We start from the raw sequence: 1729 nt of genomic DNA on the forward strand, positions 1-1729 counted from the left end.
GTCGTGGCTGTGGCCGGCGAAGCTTGTCCGACAACTCTTCGAGATTTGTGGGCGCCCCATGTTCAGTTTATGAACCTGTATGGACCGTCCGAGTGCGCGATAATGTCTCACGGCATCGCGTTGACGCCAAACAGTCCCATCACGATTGGGTCAACGATCGCCAATGTGAACTGCTATGTGTTGGACGAGAACCAGCGACAAGTCCCGATGGGGGTTTCCGGCGAGTTTTACTTGGGCGGCGTGTGCGTGTCGCCGGGATACATCAACTTGCCGGAGCTGACGCGAGATCGATTTGTACTGGATCCGTATTCCCGTCGCCCGGGGACGATGTATCGAACAGGAGACGTGGGTCGGTTGTTGCCGAACGGTCAGTTTGAGATCTTGGGGCGGATGGACAGCCAGGTCAAGTTGAAGGGGTACCGCATCGAGTTGGACGAAGTGGCAAACGCCATGATGCTCCATCCTGATGTCATATCAGCTTGCGTGATCGTCCAAGACAAGTCCCATCTTGTTGGGTATTTTACTCCAGCCACAGTGAATGTGGAGTCCCTTCGCAAGACTGTGGTCGATCGGTTGCCGGTGTATATGGTTCCTGCGATGTGGACGGGGTTGGACGAAATGCCCCAGAATTCAAACGGGAAAATCAACACGAAAGCTTTAGCGTTGCTGAAGGCAGTGGTTGAGCTCGAAGCAATGCAGACACATGAGGAAGCTAAGTTGGCTCAAGTCATCGCAAGCGTTCTCGAAGTAGACGTGGCAGAGATCGGTCGGCGATCGTCCTTTGTCGCGTTGGGTGGCGACTCGATCACGGCCATCTACCTCGCTGCGGAGCTTAAGAAGATTGGGTGGAGGGTGTCGGTGGGGGACATTCTCCAGTCCACCCAATTGTGTGATTTGGCACTCACGGCGACCGAGCAGGCTCATATTCCAGCTGTGGAGTGGTCGGACGTGCCACTTCCAAGCCAAGTGAGCCAGGATATCACGACCGCTTGGCCAGAACACGAAGCGGCCTATGCCACGACGCCAGAGCAGTCGTTTTTACTGAGTTCATCGATAGAAAACCCGTCCCGGTGGATTTTGCAGGTGCCATTTGTGGACCTGGACGCCAGCAGACTTGTTACTGCGTACGCTCGCATTTCTGAGCATTGCGAAGCTTTGCGCACGACATTCATCCTGGCATCGGACAATACCAACTACCACGTCGTGAACCCTGCTTCCTGTGTGGAGGTGCGCTGCGAGCACAAGGCGACTTCATTGACCGAGTTCCTGGCGTTGGATAAGGCTCGTGCATTCCAAGCAACCGATGCAACGTTCGCGCGCTTCACGGTCGTGTCAGTGCCGCACGCAGAATCTATCGGTGTCCTGACCATCCACCACGCGCTGTACGACGGATGGTCCATTTCCCTTCTCTTGTCCGACTTGATGGATGCTTATCATGACCGTCCAATCCCCCAACGCCCGTCGTTTCGGCCCGTGATCCACTATGTGCAAGCCCAAGACCCCTCGAAAACAGTCGCGTTTTGGACCGAGTACCTGGCGACTGCCCCAACGTCCCCTTGCTTGACCAACGCAATTGCATCCAAGAAAGCAACGCCAGCTTGTTCAAGTGACCCTGCGCTGTTCGTTACCGTTGCCCTGTCCCGCCTACTATCCGCCATTCAACCTCTCGGAGTGACAATGTCGACGGTGGTCCTCCTCAGTTGGGCCATGGCGCTGCGAAGCCACACAC

At 55.9% G+C, this 1729-nt stretch overlaps 1 protein-coding gene across 1 annotated transcript; it reads left to right on the forward strand.

The window, feature by feature from the left end:
• Nucleotides 1–102: 102 nt before the first annotated feature.
• H310_13905 (hypothetical protein) lies at nt 103–1675 on the forward strand (the record flags this gene model as incomplete). Its single annotated transcript, XM_008881555.1, has 2 exons — nt 103–1529; nt 1585–1675. The coding sequence occupies 2 exons, from the start codon at nt 103–105 to the stop codon at nt 1673–1675; spliced, it is 1518 nt and encodes a 505-aa protein (XP_008879777.1).
• Nucleotides 1676–1729: the final 54 nt, after the last annotated feature.

Source organism: Aphanomyces invadans, assembly GCF_000520115.1.
Source record: "Aphanomyces invadans strain NJM9701 unplaced genomic scaffold supercont1.58, whole genome shotgun sequence".
Taxonomy (NCBI): domain Eukaryota; phylum Oomycota; class Saprolegniomycetes; order Saprolegniales; family Verrucalvaceae; genus Aphanomyces; species Aphanomyces invadans.